Consider the following 20,439-nt stretch of genomic DNA (forward strand, 5'->3'; position numbering starts at 1 on the left):
GCCCATCCGCCTCCATCCTCATCACCGTGGTAACTGGATGATTTGAGGATGCTCCTCTGAGCAGACAGGGATTGAAACACTGCTATGAAAGCTCAGATGTTTGGAATCTACTTTATGCTTTAATTTGCTTTCATTAGTTTATTAAATAAAGCTGTTTTTTGAAACTAAATTTGTTGAAATTATAACAGTACACTTGCACAGTTAATCAATCAAGGAACCAATCAGCATGGAGTAAACCATTCTAAAATGAATTGATCCATCAGTTGCATTTCAGTGCTCAATCATTCAGTTAGTTAACCAGTCAATAAACCAGAGAACAATACAGGCAACATACAGGCATAGAAGCTTTATTTGATTGGTCATTTTCCATTTAGAACAGAGTTACGTTCATTTGAACAAACAAAGGTTTGAGTTTTACAATAGCAAAGGACCCTTTGTCACACCAGAAATGTGAGTACAACAACATAAAGGCAATGACAACTGTTTGGACCAGGGAAGACACACTGTCCTCACAACACAACTTACAAACTTTTTCAGATTTGCTCATTTGTGTGGATTCATTCCTAATCTTTATGGGATAGCAGTGCAATGTCTAAAAAAAAAGAGCTTGGAGATTTGTCTTAAAGGGTAAAATTTTGCATCCCTACCGAGGTTATTTCTTAATGAGATGCGTTGAAAATCGATGCCCTTAAAAATTATATGATGGACAGAATTATTATATGATGAAAATAATTACAGAGATGCACAAACCTCATGGGTCTTGGTTGGCTCATGCACAAACTGAAATAAATATAAGAGGCAAGAAGAAGCAGTATGATAACTCAGTTAAGGTATATGTTGAGAAGTAATTAATTCTTGTCAATGTGTCTTTGTAATAATTTAAATAATGTACAATTTATTAGCAGTAAACTATTTGCAATTACAGTATGTACAAGCTTTTTGTGATATAAAACATATTTTAACATGAATCCACACTGAAGTAATTGAAAAAAGTTTTTTTTTTTTTTTTTTTTAAGATTCATTTCTACAATAAAGCATATACAGTACAAACATTACTTTCTAGCTGATACCCAATCAGTCACTCGATCAGATGAAACTGTCAGAAATGGCACATTTACTCACAAGACACATACATTCACAAATCCAAAAGTTAACGTTCCTGTATTTTTTGGTTTACATTAATAAACTAGACAACAATGTCCTTACAGAATACATTCTCTTCAGAAAATGCCACACCGACGGTAATACGTGTGGGTTTCGACTAATATGATGTGGTTTTCATGCATAATGTGTAAAAACTTTGCGATGAAAAGATGCAGTCTCCATCATATTTCTGTGTCACCGTGCTGACTGAACTTTTGCATGTGAAAAGGAAATTTGTTGGATGGAGAATTAATCAGATGCATCATAGAAAACTAAACAAAGAAACTAACATTGTAAATGTGTAATACTGCATTCTAGTTCATCCTATTCATAGAGCATAACATAAATCTGGTGATATACTGCACTAAAACATGGAACACCCATAAAGCAAATGCCAAAGAGCTACAACAACGACAGCAGATCTTGACCGAACACTTACAGTAGGTTTTTTTTTTCTTTCTGAGTGATACAGCACTGCTGTCACATCAAAACCTCATGATTCCAAATTATTATTATTATTATTATTATTATTATTACCTCTTCTAACTATATTCTCTATATGTTAAACAACTTTCATGACCTTGAAACTAATTTGAAAGTTGAAGTAGTTTCAAATACAGGCGGACACTCAAAAACTGGTTGATTCTTTAACCAAGAGAAGGAAAAAAAAGTGAAACTTTTCAGAGACATGAGGTTTTCATTTCAAAGCAGCTTTAGGCTTGACTTTATCATCTGGTATTATGAAAGCCATAACACTGCCACAGATCTTATATGACTCATATCTATACTGCACTACAACAGTAACTATAGATACACACACAGGGCAAAACGTTCAGCGGAGGAAAGGCGGAGACTGGATACATTCTTGTATCCCACTTGGACAAACCAGCAGATGTACTGTATTTTTAGGTTGTTAGTGCATCTGAGCAAAACACTGATTGCGTATTTTCGTCCGTGATATCTTAGGAATTCCAACACGCTTCGCTATCACCACTGAACACCCAAAAACAAAATTCAATACATTTGTCATCCTGGATTGCTAGCCATTAGAAATGACTGTTTGCACTGATAGCCTTGCTACCTGCATGTCTTACATGAGTTACGTTTTTCTGTTAGCACTCCACAGTGACAGACAACAGCACTTCTCTTGAAATTTTAAACACACTGACAAGTAGAAAATTATAGTTTCATTTAGATGCACCACAGGCTGAAAATACTTGATATGATTGGTGTATTTTTTTCACACAGCCCATCCCAGATGCTCGATCCATCTCTCTCTCTCTCTCTCTCTCTCTCTCTCTCTCTCTCTCTCTCTCTCTCTCTCTCTCTCTCTCCTCCCCTCTCTCTCCCTCTCTTTCTCTCCCTCTCTCTCTCTCTCTGGTGGTTTTGAATGAGGAGTTGAATCAATGGTGTGATCAATTTCTTTGCCACAGGCTGACTTCAGAGTAGACCATTACTGGGAGAGAAGAACCCTTGAGATATTATCGCTCATGAAAAGGAAACTCCCTCTGCCTGATTTTCTATCTCTTCATAGTGGAAACATGTCAGGAAAACCTTTGTTTTTCTTTTAAACACACTGCATTCAAGCTCTGAGAGACATTTTGAGAAACAGCTGCAGTGATCGAACCAGAATGCATACTGTAAAAACAAAACAAACAAAAAAAGAAAACAACAACAACAACAAAAAACTTTTCATGGACAAATTTCCCAAACAAGACAAATAACTTCTACTTACACTAGCCTACATGGGAGTAGTTTGAGTTACACCAACTTACCACTAATTTAAAACGGACTGACTCCTATGCAATGGAACAACCTCTTGAAAAACCTTCACTGTCACTAGAATACCAAGAACAAAGTACCTGTACATTTATCAGCACGCTGATATGCTCTGCAGATCCTACCCTTGGATGAAGTAAACCTGGAACAGTGCAATTTATTGGAGGAAAAAAGCAGTTATATTTACAGCGCGTGAGGTAAAGAAAATAAACATCTCACTGTAAAACCAATTGCCCTTTTGATCCCAAAAAATAGGTAAGAACCAAAAAGTCTGTTACTCTCTCAGTGCTGCAACCAAAACACTCTCCTTTTCTCTAGACCCCCCAAAACATGTCATCCCTTAACACTGTCTCCATGTGACTTCTCAGTCCTAAATAGCCCTAAATAAAGTGAGAGGAGCAGCCCTGCTCCAATCCTGAAATGAATGCCAAAGAGAAAAAGTGAGAGCGCAGGCCAAGCCACCGGTTGGGGGTGGAAACTGTGCTCTCTGATGCACCCTACGGGTTTTTCAGGTGGCATCATCATCCTCTTCATCCAGGTGATAGTTGAGGGTGATGACAGCGCTGATGAACTCTCCCAGCTCCACAAAGTCAGCTGTGATAATGTTGATGCCGCTCTCCCCGGGTCTCTGGGACCTGATCCACTGCATCATGCCTGGCAAAGCCCTAAGAGGAGACAAAACACGCACACATACACGAACACACACAAACACAAAAACACACACAGACACACACAGGAACACATCAAAACACACACAATCTCTTTTAGGGGACAGCATTGCAGTTTCATAAGCTCGAGAAAAGGGGGAAAATGAAGACAGAGGAGAGATAGGGAGAGGGATAGAATAAGGGATGGTTCATGGTTGGTTGGTTTAACAGAGAGAGGGGCACAGTGTGATAAAAGACCTATCTGACGCAGCATGGAATGTCTGCAAGCCAGACACCAGCTGTGAGTATGACACTCCGAACGCTCTCTGGACATGTGAGCCGAGCAGCAGGGGAGGACGTTACGTCTGCAGACACCTCGCCTGGCTTACAGCATGACATAGCTGTAAGAGTCGTCTCCTCCTCACGCTTTCAGTGTGATATGCCGAGATCTGCATAGGCTGTCTGTATGGCCAAATGAATGGCTGGAGTTTTGAAGGACGCCTGATTCAAAATAACCAAACACATGGTGAGAATGGCTGATAGCACAGTCACAAAATGAATAATTCATGCCAGGAAAATTGATAGTTTTGTTGCTGAGGCTTTTAGCAAATGGGTGACATTAAGAAGGAGTGAAATGCAGACAAAGCTGAGGGTAAATGAGAGAGAGAGAGAGAGAGAGAGAGAGAGAGAGAGAGAGAGAGAGAGAGACACAGAAAAACAGAACCAAAAACCAAAAATGAGAAAGGGAGAGATACAGAGTTAGAGAGGACAAGGATGAGAAGCATGCCCTCAGGTTTGTTGCAGCTGTTCAAAAGACCCGAATGAGGTCAGTGTCAAATGCCTGAAGGTACCTCTGGAAACCAACATGCCCCTGGATTTAGTCATAAAGTGCCACGGTGACTCATATGGCTGTGTGTTTGCGTATTCACAAGATTGTGAGTGTGTCTGTTTTCGATGTGAGTTGCTATGAGCAAATCATGTCACTTTCGTGGCCTCCAGTGCTAGAAGTGCTACCATGATGTTTGTTCCATGGCACGTGTGTGTGTGTGTGTGTATGTTTAATGTTATAATATTGTGTGCCACCCCTAGTGCTAACCGATCTCAATCCATCTCCCTCTTAAATAAAAATGTTGGTATTTTGGAAGTTAGTTTATATTTCTGATTTCTCCACCATGGTGTCCATCGATAAATATAACAATTTTGCTTACTGCATAAAAAGTGAGAAATTTATCAAAAAAAAAAAAAAAAAAGGGGGGCTGCAACTGAACCATCTGCAAAGCAGCACTGAAAATCACCTATGAATATAGTTTTGGGATTCAAAATGTTCAGTATTTAGTCCATTAACCTTGCTGCTACAGGTTGTGTCTCCTCTAATTATCTCCGCCTCTCTGCTCTCTCCTTGGTCTGTCCTCGTCCATCTGTCGCAGTTTCAAATGTCCTTTGAATTGAACATGACCTCACGCATGCACACACGTGCACGCCTGCACACAAACCACATACAGACACACGTACCTCTCTGTGATGGTCTCTCTCAGTCCACTTGCAACTCCCTTCATCACAGTGCTGGCTTTGGGAGTCAGAACCACCTGGGAGACAAAGAAGGTCCCCTTCCTCCTGCAGAAGTCACATCCAACATTTACATTTTACTGTGGCATATTCATCTTTATTGTAACATATTAATTTCCTTAAGTACCCTCAATGAAACAAAAAGGCTTACTCTGTCAAAAAAAAAATACTAGACACGACACAAAATGTCAATCAGTGTCATTTTTGTGTTACAAGCACAATATGCAAACTTAACGAGGGTCGACATGATTCTCATCGCTTCATCGCTCCTCCTGGTTCTCGGCCTGACTCACTGATCTCACTCGCTGAGTCCAAGTTTTTTGTCAGCTGAGTCGGAACCATCTGCATTTCAATCTGCTCTCAGTTTTACATAGTGCACCCTTTACATTTCTCTTCCCATCATTATTGCAAGAGGTTTGAGCAAAGATGATCATTTTTGTGATAGTTTATCCATTTCACAATCCTCTTTTACTCTTACATCAAAATCATGCTAGAAGGAGCAACTATAATTGGGTTGTAGGAGATATTAATCTGAGATGCTATAAAAAGTAAGACAAAGGTGATGATACACAAACAAATTTTGTGGTAATGGAGAGTGACAATTTTGAACTCAGCAAGAATGACATGACAAGACATGACATGCCACAGTGATTTTGTCCCATTTGATTGCATACATCGAGTGAATGGAGCGCCACAGTAAAATCTATGTAGACGCTGACCTGCGGTCAGTGACAGAAGCCTGGAGAAACTGAACCAGCTTTTCTGGGTCAGTGGTGTTGGCCCAGGGAGCAGGCATCATCTGGCCTGGCCACAGGAAGGGCACCTCCAGGGCCATTGGGTGGTGGTAGAACACGAGCACCTGGTACTCTTTCTCCCACAGATACTGCAGAGTCACCTGGGGATAGAGGGAGGTGCAGTGTGTGTGTGTGTGTGTGTGTGTGTGTGTAGGAAGAGGTTGTGTGGGGGTAGATAGGAGAAGGTGAGAAGAGAAAAACAAATGTGATTACTGGTGAGTGTCGAATAATAAATATAACACCACCTTTATTACACAATACCTTTCACACAGGTACTACATTCACCAGGTGGAAAGGGAAGATGGGGAGTAGTAAGCAATGATTTATCTGAAGTGCAATAAAGATAAATAACCAACATACTGTCAGTGAGGTGCCTCATGCATTGTACCACTCTATTTCCTATGCAGCTTTGTTGAATGCTCAATTCTGTTGAGCCAAAGAAAGCCTTTTGAGCTTTGCAGTTCCTGAAACAGAACACTTTTTCACATCTAATCATGTCTGGTCATATTTACTGATTTTTAATCAAATTAACTAGTAGCACCCTAAAATCATAAATAAATAAGTAAATAAATAAATAAATAAATAAATGTTGGTCCTTGTTTACAGCAGAAAAGCACTTGGTCATCTTACTGCAGGTGAAAAAACATGAAAGATTTGTCCAATAGTGTTTTTCATTTCCTCAGAGAGCTCTGTATCTTTGATAGCTGGTTAGAGGATGAATGTCAGTGTCATCATGTTTGACATTAAATTGCTATAGTTACAGTGCAATAGCATCCTGTACACTGTAGTTTATTGACTGCAACAATGCTGAACTTTTTTTTTTGCTGTTGTTGTTGTTCTGAAGCTTATCAATTACTTTGCAATAAAATACCATTGCTCACATGCCTCATGTCTTCAGGCTGGTTATTCTAGGGAGAGAGAGAGTGTTAAACAAAATCAGTTGACACTATTCATCAGCTGGGATGAATGGTGTTGAAGAAAATAGTGAAGAGGAGAAAGGATTTGAATTCCACAACCAGCACGAGTCTCAGCATACAGGTATATGAATACAAGAATGACGGGGATGGAGGGAGGGTAGGGAGAGAGGAATGGAGGACAGATAACTCAATACCTGTGGAAAAGAGAGCACCAGTCATTTGTCTGCTCTAAAATGTTTTCACGCTTCTTTCTAAACATCTTTCAGTCTCTCTCCTACTCTCTGCTTGCACTATTGGTATTTTCCTCTTTTCCTCACTTCATCGCCACTTTATCCCAACTCCCTCCTTCTCCTTCAAGACCCCTAACAACTGGACCTGACAGGAAACTCCTGTTCCAAAAAGGTGGGGGAATTGATGGAGGGTTGATCTCAAAATGAAGGAAGGGCGCAGAGAATGTGGGGAAACAGGAGAGAAACCAGCATAGTGAGGAAACTGAGCATGAGGGAAATAAAATGTTTTACTCAACTTGAACTGCAAAGGACATACTTTGAGCAAACAAGTCATTTGCAGCTCAGGATGTGATAACCGTCATTACCCCTATTCAACCGATCAAACATTGAAAGCGCTGTTGTGCCTCGCAGAGACAAATACTGATCAAAAGCCCTTTGAAGAAAAGAAAAAAATGGGGCGCTTGTGATGCGTCCACTTAAAATCAAGAGTCCCTCGGGTGGAACAAGTATCTGAAATGAAAATTTGAGGCCGCCTTTTGCATTAGTGCCTTTAATCATACCTCCTGAGCAATCAGTACTCAAAATATTTAAAACGAATCTTGCACTTGGGTTTTGATGTATTTAGCTAGCCTGCAGTGAGACAGTACCTCCTGGGCGAAGACGACCGGGCAGAGTTTCTCTCCAAACACTTCCTTCAACATGGCCACCAGTTTTTCGTGGTGCAGGTTCTGGACGCCGTAGAAGTGGTTGAAATCCAGGAACACGACCTCTCTGGCATGAGCCGACAGGAAACTGCTGATCTGCTCTAGACCCTCTCTGACCTAGAAACACAAATTTGTAACCACATGCACACACACACACACGCACACACAAATGAAGCTGAGCACATACACAAATTTGAATCAATTATACAATCTCATATTGCTATGAAATAGGAATGCAAATAATTATAATTTGAAAGGCTTTCATGTACACACTCTAAGTTTGCAGTCATGGACAAATGCATGTGCACAAGCATGTGCACTATACACACAAATGCACAAAAACACACAAACATCACATATTAGCCACAAGCATCACTAGATATTCATTACATCACCACAGCAAAAGCTCCTGTGAAATGAAGCCTGTGTGCTGACCGTGGCACTGAAGAGCCCATGGGCGAAGTACAGCTCGTTGTCAGGGTCTCGGGGCTTGGTGGAGATGCGCAGGTCAAAAAAGCGGATCCCAGCCTCCAGCTGGCTGTTAAAGTTCATCGTCTGGGTGGCCAACCACTTCCTCATTAGCTTCTTTGCCACCGTGCCAAAAACAGAAACAAAGTTCTGCACTGTCTCTGGCTGCTCAGGTCCCACAGGAGATGCCTCATCAATGTAGAAACTGAACGAATCATGGGAACCTGGAGAAGATGATAACACTGTGTATTAAGAAGAACCAAAGTGGGCATATGCCAGTATTTATCCCCAAATGTTTTTTTTGTCCCTGGTAGAAAGGCAGAACAGCTGAGAGGTTGGGGTTAATGCTGGAAACAACTTGGTGCTGGCAACAACAAAGACCATCAGAATACCAACCTCCATAATCCTGGAACATGGACTTTGACAGTTTGAGAGGAAATAAGATGAACCTTCTGCTGCAGGCAGTTGAGACACAAACTGACTGATTTAATAATATCATTACTTATAATTATTAATATGGTGGATAAGCCTGGCTTGTAGCCAATCCTAATGTAATGCTTTTACACAGGACTCAAGGTGTGACCTTGTGATCTGTGTGTGTGTGTGTGTGTGTGTGTGTGTGTCTGCGCGCATGGATCCATGTATGTTTTGGCCATTTGATTTTTGATTGAGCAAATTGGAAACTGAATAACGACCCAAATGGAAGGAAATGAATTTTTGTTTGGCTACCAGCAAAGCAGCACAAACTATAGTTGATTTTGGTTTAGGCAGATTTTTGTTTTTTGTTTCCTAAAACTAGAAAGGTAGAGTGGCAACAGATCGCTTTCTTAATTTTCTCTTTTCTCATCCACATACATTTGGATAGTTTTGTTGTTGTTGTTGTTGTTGTTGTTGTTGTTTTGTTTCAAGGTTAGCAATAAAAAATGTAAATTCCATTGACCAGTCCAGTTGAAACCTGGAAGTTGTGCAGCATGTTCAGTCCCTTCTGCCTTTGCATGCGGCAATCCATGTCCTGCTGCCATAAAATGAATGAGTCTGCATCTGCTCCTTAAGTATAACTTGTGAGTGGACAGTATGAGGTACTGCTGTAAGCCAGGGATGCTGGACAGCTTTAGCCCAGGGCTTCCAAGCAGTATTGACCCACATCTCTGGCTCCTTGCTCTGCACTGTTGGAGCCGTGCGTAAACACAGATTAAGGCTGCTAAACATACTCAAACAGACCCCTCTGCACCGAAATCTCCCGGCCGGCAAACACAGACTCATCCTCCCGTGAGCAGTAGCCTCAGGAGCTCCACCATCCACAGAAATAAAAAGCGACTTTTGCCACAGACTGTTGGTGTTTTAGTGTGACCAGACTTTTTAGGTCTCATCCAAACACCTGACAGTTTAAGTGCACTGCGCAGTACGGCTCAGATGAATTTTATCCATAAGGAGATGTAGCCTGTTCACAGTCAGGATGTTAAAAACATCTTAGATTCCAGTGACGGTGCTTTTCTTTTACCATTTCCTGCAAATGCTGACAGCCTATAATCTAAACAAACATTCCATCAACAAGACACTATATATTTTAAATATTTCTATGTATTTTGACATTTTTATGCCTAAAACAAACAAAACTCTTTCTTTTGGTGGGTTTAGTGTTTGTAACCTACATCCAACCAATTCACCCCTTGATTTACTAAAGGTTTGCATTGACGCTAATGGCATTGCCTGCCTAAGAGTAACTTGAGGAGTAACAATTGTGATTTGTCAGTGGTGTGCAGACTGAGTTTGCTTGTGCGACTGAAAATGGACATCAGGGTACAAACATTTAGTACCTTAGAAGTGATAAGTATTTTAAGTTGTGTCAGAGAGCATGAAAATGAAGGAAGGGTTTATAATAGCTCCTTGCACTTGTCTGATTTACTAAAGGAAAAACATCTTATTTATCCCCAAAATGCGCAAATGATGTACCGCCCAGTGAAAGCTTGTTTGATTTTAGGCACAAATGTGAAAATTGTTCATAAATCTACTGACAGCATGCTTAGACCTGTTTTTATGCAAATTGAAAGGCGTTTTCCCCATTCATCAGAGATCGGATTACTTTACATTATTTCCTGATTACAATGAATTTAAATTGTCAGGTGTAGCACAAGGAAGAATTTTGCCTCAAGCTCTTTCTGTCAAAAAGAGCTTGAGGCTTTCTGACAGAAAGTCCATCCCTAATCGTAACTGTAACCTTAACCTCTTCTCCTGACAGAACCACCGACAGAAACACATGAGGCAAACTTTGTCCTGGTTTGAGAAGAAGTCCCGTCACACTGACAATCTGTGGCAAAAGCTGCTTTTTATTTCTATGGACAGCGGAGCTCCCGAGGCTGCCACTCCCGAGAGGATGAGTAAGTGTTTGCCAGCCCAGAGAAGGTGCAGAGGGGTTCACTGAGCAGCTGCACTCTCTGTTGCAGCCGTACTCTCTGATACACGGCTCCAGCAGCGCAGAGCAAGGAGCCAGAGATGTGGGTCAGTACTGCTTGGAGGCCCTGAGCTATAGCGGTCCAGCATCCCTGGCTTGTAGCAGTACCATGTATTGTCCGTTCACGAGTTTTGCTACAAGAGCAGATACAGACTCGTCCTGTTTGAGGCAGTGGGACAGGGACCTCCAGGTCCGTAGGCAGAAAGAACATGCTGCACAACTTCCAGGTTTCAACTAGGCTGGCCTCTGGAATTTACATTTTTTTACTGCTTACCTAAAAAAAAAAGGCGTATCAAAATGTGTATGGATGAAAAGAGAAAATTAAGAAAGCAGATTCCTGTCACTCTCCCTTTCTAGTTTCATAAAACTAAAAACGGAAATCTGTCCGACTTTGGTTTATGCTGCAGCAAAACAAAAATCCATTTGAGTCCATTTGGGCCATTATTTGTTTTCCAATTTCCGGCAGCACAATCAAAAATCAAACGGCCAAAATGTACGTGGATCGTGCCTGTGTCTAACTGGGTATGTGTGTGTGTTCATGTACGTCAAGCAAAACAGGCTGAGTAATTCTGCTATCCTCTGTCTGCTGTCATCATTCTGTCATCATTATTCTCTCTCACCCTTTTACACAGACCAACAGCCCCCTAACCCCTGCCTCCCCATTCGCCAGACACACTGAATTGACCTTCAGCCATCCACACCCCAGCACCAGCTCCTTGTAGCTGCCCCAAGGGATGACCGTAAGCATGGAAGACAGCTGGAGTCATTAGGTTTAGGGAACATTTGTTATGATGATACATTAGAGAAAGGAGTATAATTCAGTCATAATAGATTCTATTGTGGCCTCTCTTGGATCATGCAACAGGGTTACTCATACAGGGAGTTGAAAACAGCAGAAAAGCTCAGCAGTAGCCTATAAAGCTGTTGTGCACTGCCACTTGCACATAATTTACTATATATGGCAAAGGGCCTGTGCATCATGCTACTTTACAGATATAATCCATCTTGGAGCATAATAAGGGCAATTTCACTCCTAAACAGTTTGCCGAAGGTGCAGCACATGTGTACAAGGCAGGAACTGTAATTCAGCACAATCAAACTTGCTACCTGACAGTTTTGCAGATGCTCTCCTTTTCTCTAGTTTGTAGAAAACACTTTCTGCACATTAAAGCTGTACTGCGCTTCAAGGGCAAAACATTCATTTGCAACTGTGAGGATAATGAGTGATCTGTTACAGTTTTGCAGAAATTGTAGTATTAACAAAGTCCTACAACGGAAGGGTGGAGAAAACACATTCAAATGTAGACTAAATCTCAGCATTGTTTCCAAAGGCTGGTTCAGTCCAGTGGATTTTGTCAGCATCCACAGGAAGCCATTCAGTGTATAATGGCCCTGTCAACTGTCACTACTGGCTTTATTCATGTTTATTTCATTGGATTGTTTTTGTTTTGTTCACTCTCTCTCTCTCTCTCTCTCTCTCTCTCTCTCACTTTCACCTTGGAACTTTTATTAGAAGTAGACAAAATGTAGCAATCCAAACAACATCAAAACAATGGCTGACGTGTGTGTGTGTGTGTGTGTGTGTGTGTGTGTGTGTGTGTGTGTGTGTGTGTGTTCAGTCATACATCCTTGAGGATTACTGTGACCACTGCTGACTAAATGAAATCCACTCATCAAACAGGCATTTCCTCCCTTGCAACATCCACTAAAGTGAACAAACCAGGGTGAGGTATTCATTTAAACTCTTCATCACTTAAAAAAAAAAAAAAAAAGGCTCCACCTGACTGCACTGATTGAAAGGGCCATACGTACAGTGTACCATTTTGACAGACTTGCACATTGCAAACAAGCTTGTCAGACAGTTGAATCAGTCTGCATGCCCACTGAAGCCAAAGTCCTTTGACACCAAGGTCATAGATTAATTTTTGCCACCGTTGTCTATTCTTGTGTCGTTTCATGGCTTTACCTTGGATGGATGTGAAGCTACGTGGGTGGACAGACATGCTGCAAAACAGACTCAATGTACTCTCTGCACAACACAATCTGTGCCAGCCTTCCCTTTTGATGATTCTTTGTGAGTCTATCACAGCAACCTAACAGGTTGATTCTCCCTTCTGTGCAGACTGTGACCTTTAGCAGAAACAGACACGATTTTATTCTGTAACTCTATTTATCACTACATAATCACACGTCAGATCAGGGCATGAAGCAGCTGACCTCCAACTGGGCAAACATTGTGAAGAAAGTGGAAAAGGGGGCTGGGGGGGCAAAAGAAAGAGCAAGACAGCCAAATAGAAAAAGAAAGAGTGACAGAGACGGTTAATGTGGGATGATGATGATTGTCTGTTAGAAAGCTGAACTGTGTTAACTGAGTCATTCTGGCTGAATGAGAGGAGGCCATTCAGTGAGGACCACCGGTGGTTTATGCCATTTTTCATCAAAAATCATTACTGCTCACCGTGTAGCCTACACTCTCTAGATCCCTTCAGGGCATGGCTGCTGAGAGGAGAGGAGATCAAAATAGTAAGGACATGGAGAATTAGAGGGGAAAGAGAAACAAGAAATGACTAGAAAATGGGAATAAATGAATGAAGATGAGGGAAATGATACCAGAAACACAGCTCTAGACACTTTTTTCCTAGCCCTGCCCTTTGTTTGGAGATGGATGGTTCTTCCTATAATGTTAGAGTTATTGTTCAAGTGATCCTCCCTCCCTGTGGCAACATGTTCTTCAAATTCCTGTTGTATTCTCTCCATCACCCCATCTTTCTTTCTCTCTAGTCTTGCTGTCGTCTTCCCTGTTGTTAGACTGGCAGTGCGTGCAAAGCACAAATGCTATAGACCGCTGTTTCCGATGAGACAGAATTATTTGACTTTTAGAAACAAGATAAATGTCCGCCTGCTGGAAACTCAATTAACTGCCAGTGGTGAGGTAAGGCCAGCCTGTGGAGAATCCATACCTCACTATTTCTGCCACTTTCTAAAACACTCAGATAGTGGATTTCCTTTAGCGACTTATGAAATTAAAAAGTTTTCTGAACGGCTGGCAGGTAAGCGGAGAACATTGCGAGGAGCTGAAGTTGTGGTGTCTGATTAAATCGATTTAAACTTTGCTGTGAAACAATTTCCGTGAAATGTATGGATTGTTAGTCCAAAACTTAATTTCTAATTAAAAATGCTTGTGTTTACAGAATAGACTGTATCACCAGTGGCAACCAAGACTTTATGCTGGTGGGCAGATCAGCATTGTTTGTACAACACTGCATTCAAATTCAATTTTAAGTCTTGATAAACAAAACTCTCCAAACTGCAAATCAAATGGTTAGGCTGTTTGCTATAAAATCGAATCAAAGAGTATGAATAGATCAGTGGACGAGTAATTTTGAAGGCACTGTCTAGGGTTATGAGTTAAAACTGTGGATGTGCAACCTAGTCAGGCACTTACTGCAAGAGCCATGATTGCCTTTGGTCAAACCCAAGTTGAGCTAACTGTTGAGATCTGGGTGGGTCATGACAGATATCCATTATAGGAAATAGCTGCACCATTCCCTCACCTCTTTACCACCCATTTGCTCTGTTTCTCTATGAATTATATTCTCTCTCTCTCAACCCAACACCAAACTATTTCTCCCTCTGCTGTTTGCTTTATTCACTGCCCTCTCTATTCTTGTATTTTACATTTTCTGTTTCTCAGTGCCTTTTAGCAGCCTGATTTCCTGCCCTTCAAATATCTCCCTGCACTCAGTGTTTATCCTGGCATCTGATACCATTTATCCTCCTTGTTCAGGGGCTTAAGTGGCAACAGAGTGATCTAACCAGGGATTGATGGACAGATTTACAGCTAAAAGACCTAGGCAGACCATTCCCTCTACCCCGAGGGAACCGGCAAGACAGAGGATGCCTCTTCTGCAATGGATTTGTTTTCATTGCCCGCTAGGCCAGCTTAAGTTAATGCAATTGCCTTCACCCTTTCCCCCTGGCCTAGAGTTTGCTATTCATTTCTTACCTCTGGTAAAGCCTTGAGCTGAGTCATTGGGGAGACGGGGAGTGGCTCCCTAGAGTGCTCTCTGTTTAGCATTAGCCACCAAAATCTTATTCCATCTGCATGCAGATTTTACACTGGAGTATTATGCATGGTGATATTGTAATGTCTCAGTCTTGGGTGTTTTGGTTTTTGAACAGCTTGCTTTGAATGACATTGGTCACAGTGTACTCTTTTCTGATAGTAAACAAACCCGTCTCATCTAAATACAAGCCATCAAAATTTGATAAAATCCTACGCATTTGAATTTTTGAGCTGCATGTTTATACAGTCATCTTGGCCAGATACATGCACACACACACGCACACGCACACACACACACACACACATGCTAATAAGCACAAACTCCACCCGAAATACCGGAAATCTCATTTCCTACTATGTCAGTCAAATCCAGAAAGCCATTCACCAACCCCTAGTGTCAGAAGACACTGGAAAAGCTTATTTCATGGTGACAGAGACACAGAGAGGCTGGTTTATCTGTGGCAACCCACCTGTGCTGACCATGTCATTCTGTCACGGGTCAGGCCCATCTTTAGCCAGGCAGCCTGTGGAGCTCACTCACCTAGCAGATCTAACAATCGCCAGAGAAAAACACTGAACCATTTCGCATACTGGTCAGCCTGGAGAGGGAAAACAGCAACTACTCACCCTCTCTTTCCCTCCCTGTCTGCTTCTCATGACCTCCATTTTTAGTCAAACAAGATCTTGTTTGCCTGACAAGTCCATGCACCTTGAAAAGAGGTGAAGCTGAGCCAGACCATCTATACACCGCTCTATCTTTAGTCTGCTACCACTCCCTCTCTCTATCCTGACCTTTCTCTTGTTCTTGTTAACTTCCCCTATCTCTCTCCTTCTCTCTCTCTCCTTCTCTCTCTCTCTCTCTCTCTCTCTTCTGTCTCTGTGTTTCTGTATTCAGTCTCCAGTCTTTCCCTCCCCCATTGGCTAGTGTACAGTCCAGCTGGTGCAGGTCATCGGAGCTGTGGACTTGGCAGGTCAGGCCAATGCGAGGCCACCGTGACATGAGGGGCCAACACAGACAGCCGGGTCACGTCAGCCAGAAACCATGTTCTCGTCTAACAAACAAGATGATTCTGCCTAAAGGACTGGTGGTAATGAGATTATTGTGTATATCATTTTAACAAGGAACGATACAACCAGAATGAATTATTGCAAGCACTTGCCTGCCCTTAGGCAAGGTTATGGTAAACACAAACAGGGAGGTAGGTGACCTTACTTAGATGGCAGTTCATCGTTATTAGCACCGTAAAGCACTGGAAATACCATGATGGGCTGAACCAAAAGCCTCTGGCGAAAAGCCATTAACTATTTTGCCCGGCTGCCCCTGTAAAATGAATTTGCTCCAACCTGACTTCCTTGGTTACACAAATAATCAATCTCTAAGTAACAAAGTAACTAAGTAAGTAAGTGGTAAGCAAAACAAACTAACTAACCTGCGGCCCATGCAGATAAAAGTGGTTCACAGGAGAAGTGAAAATCCATCTTACAGGTAATGTATACTGTGGTATTTAAAAGCCTTTCAGCTCATATTTGGCGTCTCTGAAAATGCCAAGCTGGTAGCAGCATCATTTGTGGTGCAGGGGTACAGTAATAGCACACATGGTGGGTAGATTTGGACTGTCATATAGCAGATGTTGCGTCTATCACGCCCATGCAACCACAAGAATCTATAATGTGTTGTCTGTGTGTGTGTGTGTGTGTTGCAACAGGCAAGGACATAAGAAAAAGTCACACACATGATTGGCATGTCAGAGAAGCGTACACAGCACATAGACTGTCTTTCATCGGGTTGAGGTGAAGGCAGATGTGAGGGGAGTAGGAGAAAAAAAGAAGAAAGTAAATTTGTGCGTGTAGCCATACTTCATCTCCACAACATATATGGCTATGTCAGCCCATGTTCAGTGTCTAAATTATAATGAATTGTGACAGGCTGAGTTCTGGAGTGTGCTTTTAAGAATACTCTTGATGAACTGAGGCTATTAAAATATCATAAGAATCAGTAAATCCTCTCTTACTGCAACTGTGAAGTGGCAAACAATCAAATGAATTTATTGCGAATCATAATGGATGATGAGGTACACTAATGAGTACAGCTGTGCAAAGCTGGCAACACAAACATGGAAAGGCTGTTTAGTTTTTCTGGCAGCAGCATAAAGCCATGCCATCATGCCACATCATCCCCACACAGTAAGAGTATTCCAAATTACCAAAATGCTCAGGCCTGGATGTCAGCCATTCTCTCTGCTCGATAATAAATAGCATCACTGAGTTGAAGGCAGCATTGGTTGGATGCTGGGAACACACAAATCCACCATGAATATAATATTCCTCTAGCTAAGATGAGGAATGAACTTACAGAGGAAATGAGACACTTGTCTCATTTGTTGTTTGTCTCTCACTGCTTCACTCCTCCTTGACCAAAGGCTTATATTGTGTAATGCTGTTGTAACAAGAGCCATGAGGGGTTGATATGGGGTATGTCATTATGACACATCAGGAATACATGCATCCCAGTAAAAAACACATGGTTGTTGATTAAGAATTAAGAAGTCATGGAGATTCCTGTGGATTATGGGATTTGACTTGAGAAACATTTAGGCAAATGTGCTCTCCTAACACGCACGCGCGCACACACACACAGACACACACAGGGAAGTGCAAGATTTGCAGAGTCAGAGGATGTTTATATAAATCTGTATCCAAAAGGAGGAGAGCAGCTGAGCTACAGGGTCAGAGGCCCAATGACAAGTAATGACACCTAATTAGATGGAACAGACCATGATTCCAGGCTGTCTTATTGTGGAAAAACTGTGGTGTCACACAGGACATTTTGTGATTCACTGTGAGCTGCTGGTATAAGGAAATAGCCAACAAACCACTTTTTTTTCCCCCTCAGCCATATCATGAATACATTGCCAAACATCTCAGTGTTTGAAATGTAAAAACTAGCACATATTCCATGTTCACAGGCATAATTAAGAGCAATGATCCATGCCAGTGCCATGCCACACCTCTTTGGACAAGGGTCAAGTTATCTGAAACCTGTGTCTGAACAGTAGTTTATCAGAGGGAAAAGGAGCAACAGTGATAAAGTGTGTGTGTATGTGTGTGAGAGAGAGCGAGCGAGAGAGAGAGAGAGAGAGAGAGAGAGAGAGAGAGAGAGAGAGGGTGGTGGTGGTGGGGGAGGAGGGGGTCTATAAGACTAGAAAATGAAGAATAAAAAATGCTTTGTGTGTAGGTGTGATAATCACTAGGCAGCTGATATGGGTTTAACCAGCTGCAAATTAACCATTCCCCCAGTAAGATCAGTGGTGGGTTTTACAACAAGCATTTCCAATTTGCATGAAGTGAGGACCTGCTGCCTGATTGGACAAAATGGCCAAACAGCTGACTTTGTGTTGTGCATGGGTAATGGTCCAGTACACAGATTATGAGTCCATCCCACTCCCTTTCTTTTGTCTCATATGGCCAACACCCTGATACAAACACCAAAAACTCATAAAACATGGCAATAGTTCACCCATCGGTGTTTTGGGGACTCTAAAATCACGAGTAGCTCTTACAGCCTCCTCAGTCTAATGGCAGCTCCATTACTTAGAACATTATATAGAGGAGCTATGGTGGAGAGTATGATTTGTATTATACTCAGACAGTAGACCATGACATGAGGTGGCCTGGCCGCTGGAAATAGCCTACACATGGCACTTCTCACGTTGCGCAACAGGTCTCATCCCTTTTTGTAATCAGGTAGACAATGAAAACTAAAGATTTAAGACTCGCACTGGAAGAGGGGCTTATGTTTTGCTAGAAGGAATCCAAAGTTCGCAAAGCAGAAAATCTATAACCAAGCCATTTTTGTATTTATCAACTGTCTCACAGTTCATACAGATAACATAGATTTACCGTTTATGCACGCCCTCCCCACATGCTCTTACTGATGCAGCCGAATAAGAAACACCTACCGGGAATAGCCAAGTTGGTGAGCGGGATGGTGTGCATGCTCTGCGGTAAACTTGCCATCCAGTCTGCAAACCGCAGGTCGCTTCTCCCGTGAGACGAAGCCATGCCGCCGCCGTGCACAACGCTCCGTTCTCCCGGTGCCTGCGCCAACCTGAAGTGCGCTCCCTCTCCAGTCCGCGCACCAAAACACACTCTCTCACACACACGTTAGCGCGACCAAATCCACACCCCCTTGAGCGCGTACACATCGGCGGGAAGCGCAGTAGTGAGAATGAGGATGGATGGATAGATGGTAGAAAGACAGAGCCGTGTGGTTACGCTTTACAGTATTACAGTATCGTGGTCACTTTTCTCCGATAAGCAGTAGGTCAGCGAATTTAAATTATTGTACAAGTCTGTAACCAGTGAAGGTGGTTACAGATAGGTACTTTGCTTATTTCACCCAATCTGAATATTAGATGAAAGCCAAATAGGCCTAATAATAATAATAATAATAATAAATCTAAATCGCCCAAACCGTCTCCAGACTCATTTTTGACATAAATAGTTGTGACCCGTAGAGTCACGCTCATCTCACTCTAAGCAAAAGACATGGTGGATAACTTTACTTCGTCTGGATGTAATTTAATTCATCTATTTAAATTGTATGACGCAAAATGGATAACGGCGACAATGGACATCATTGCAATGATCATTCTGAAAGCAGGCAGTGTAACTGCCGATAGTAGATGCAATCGCCATTTTGGAGTCTGTGAGGAGAAAAAAAGGGAAGCGGTAGGCTAATAGGGCCTATAATGATCAACTCCTCCCATGAAGTAATAAGTACAGTAATGTTACTTTTGAAATGTGCGGTTATGAAACGGCTGCTTGATACAGATCTGCGGTTCTTGAACCTGAATACGTCTGAGAAGTTTGGTGGGATAGTGTTTGCTTGGTTGGTGGTAAAAAGGAAAAAAGAGGACGGTGTTGTTAGTGGGCTGGCTTAAGGTCAACATCTAATTGTTGACCTGGCTAACCCAAGAGCAGCACTCCGTGGTTCGCCCTATACTTTAACGAAAAACAGGCATATTTATTGCAGCGATAACGATTCAACTGACTGGGCTTCTCAAAATTTAGGCCATGCAAAAAACTTGGGTCATGATGGCAAATGGAAAGCATGACGACTCTGCAGCATTTACTGTACACACTGGATTTTCACGGCATCAGCGTGTTTCACCACACAGGAGCTGTCCATTCCCGTGGTGCTGAAAGTGTCCTTTCTCTTTCTGTCACTGAAGTGCGACAAAACGCTTACCGACTCATGTGTAAAACGGGCATAACCAGTCCATACATTATTATTCTAATCCTGTACTTCACGAATTGCTATATACATGTGAAAGCTGGTGTGCATCCCCCCCTGTTACATTGTATTTCAATAGCAGCATACATTTTTAACTAGGTTAAAAATGTATGTTTATTGGATACCACTCCACCTTGGCTTCTGAAGGGATGCGCTGGACTGGCAACAACAGCCGGTGGCAAAATCCCTTGTCACTTTCTTCCTTTTTTCCTACGTGATGATCGGTTGATCTCCCTGAACCCAAAAGCCCATTGGCTGAATTCTCTGGTTACATAACAGCCCTCAGGTAACAGCAGCGCCTCTCTACTCAAGTGGAGAAATCACATCAAGAATGTCAATGCAAGCCCATCATCCATATATAGAAAACTCTAAACCTG

At 42.0% G+C, this 20,439-nt stretch overlaps 1 protein-coding gene across 1 annotated transcript; it reads right to left on the reverse strand.

The window, feature by feature from the left end:
• Positions 1-331: 331 nt before the first annotated feature.
• On the reverse strand, positions 332-18,887 carry plcxd3 (phosphatidylinositol-specific phospholipase C, X domain containing 3). The gene is made up of 6 exons (XM_030060979.1): positions 18,726-18,887; positions 8,216-8,472; positions 7,724-7,897; positions 5,855-6,030; positions 5,082-5,183; positions 332-3,587 (listed from the first exon to the last, which is right to left on the reverse strand). Exons 1-6 carry the CDS (start codon positions 18,826-18,828, stop codon positions 3,431-3,433), a joined length of 969 nt encoding a protein of 322 aa, XP_029916839.1. The 5' UTR covers positions 18,829-18,887; the 3' UTR covers positions 332-3,430.
• Between the last annotated feature and the right edge of the window lie 1,552 nt (positions 18,888-20,439).

This window comes from Myripristis murdjan, chromosome 9, assembly GCF_902150065.1.
Source record: "Myripristis murdjan chromosome 9, fMyrMur1.1, whole genome shotgun sequence".
Classification (NCBI taxonomy): Eukaryota; Metazoa; Chordata; class Actinopteri; order Holocentriformes; family Holocentridae; genus Myripristis; species Myripristis murdjan.

Bases quoted from the DNA above. Each gene is read 5' to 3' on its own strand.
- plcxd3 (XM_030060979.1), bottom strand. From the start codon at position 18,828: ATGGCTTCGTCTCACGGGAGAAGCGACCTGCGGTTTGCAGACTGGATG. The intron at 8,473-18,725 runs GTAGGTGTTTCT...CATCTTCTCCAG, and splicing joins CACCAACTTGGCTATTCCCG to GTTCCCATGATTCGTTCAGT. The intron at 7,898-8,215 runs GTCAGCACACAG...TTGTGTTTCTAG, and splicing joins ATGGGCTCTTCAGTGCCACG to GTCAGAGAGGGTCTAGAGCA.